The 289-nt window shown below is 59.5% G+C and overlaps 1 protein-coding gene across 1 annotated transcript in view; it reads left to right on the forward strand.

The window, feature by feature from the left end:
- The window catches only part of LOC104500392 (SWI/SNF-related matrix-associated actin-dependent regulator of chromatin subfamily D member 2-like), an 8,728-nt gene that overhangs the window by 8,047 nt on the left and 392 nt on the right, over positions 1-289 (forward strand). Inside the window, exon 12 of the mRNA XM_010144029.1 lies at positions 1-169. This exon is cut by the window's left edge and continues 3 nt beyond it. Within this exon, the coding sequence (XP_010142331.1) occupies positions 1-169 (169 nt within the window). The remainder of the gene's footprint in view (positions 170-289) is intronic.

The raw sequence follows: 289 nt of genomic DNA on the forward strand, positions 1-289 counted from the left end.
TGTCCAGTTGTGGGGGACACACAGAGCACCCTCTCTGCTCCCCCAGATTCACGAGACCATCGAGTCCATCAACCAGCTGAAGACACAGCGTGATTTCATGCTGAGCTTCAGCAACAACCCGCAGGATTTCATCCAGGAATGGATCAAATCCCAGCGGAGGGACCTCAAGGTAAAGCCCCGGAGCTGGGCAGAGCGCAGGGGTGGGTGGCCCAGCCCTGGTGTCACCCTGCCCATCCTCCTCACCCTGTGTCCTGCTCAGATCATAACGGATGGGCTCGGGAACCACGGG

Source organism: Buceros rhinoceros, unplaced genomic scaffold, assembly GCF_000710305.1.
Source record: "Buceros rhinoceros silvestris isolate BGI_N320 unplaced genomic scaffold, ASM71030v1 scaffold8329, whole genome shotgun sequence".
NCBI classification, from domain to species: Eukaryota; Metazoa; Chordata; class Aves; order Bucerotiformes; family Bucerotidae; genus Buceros; species Buceros rhinoceros.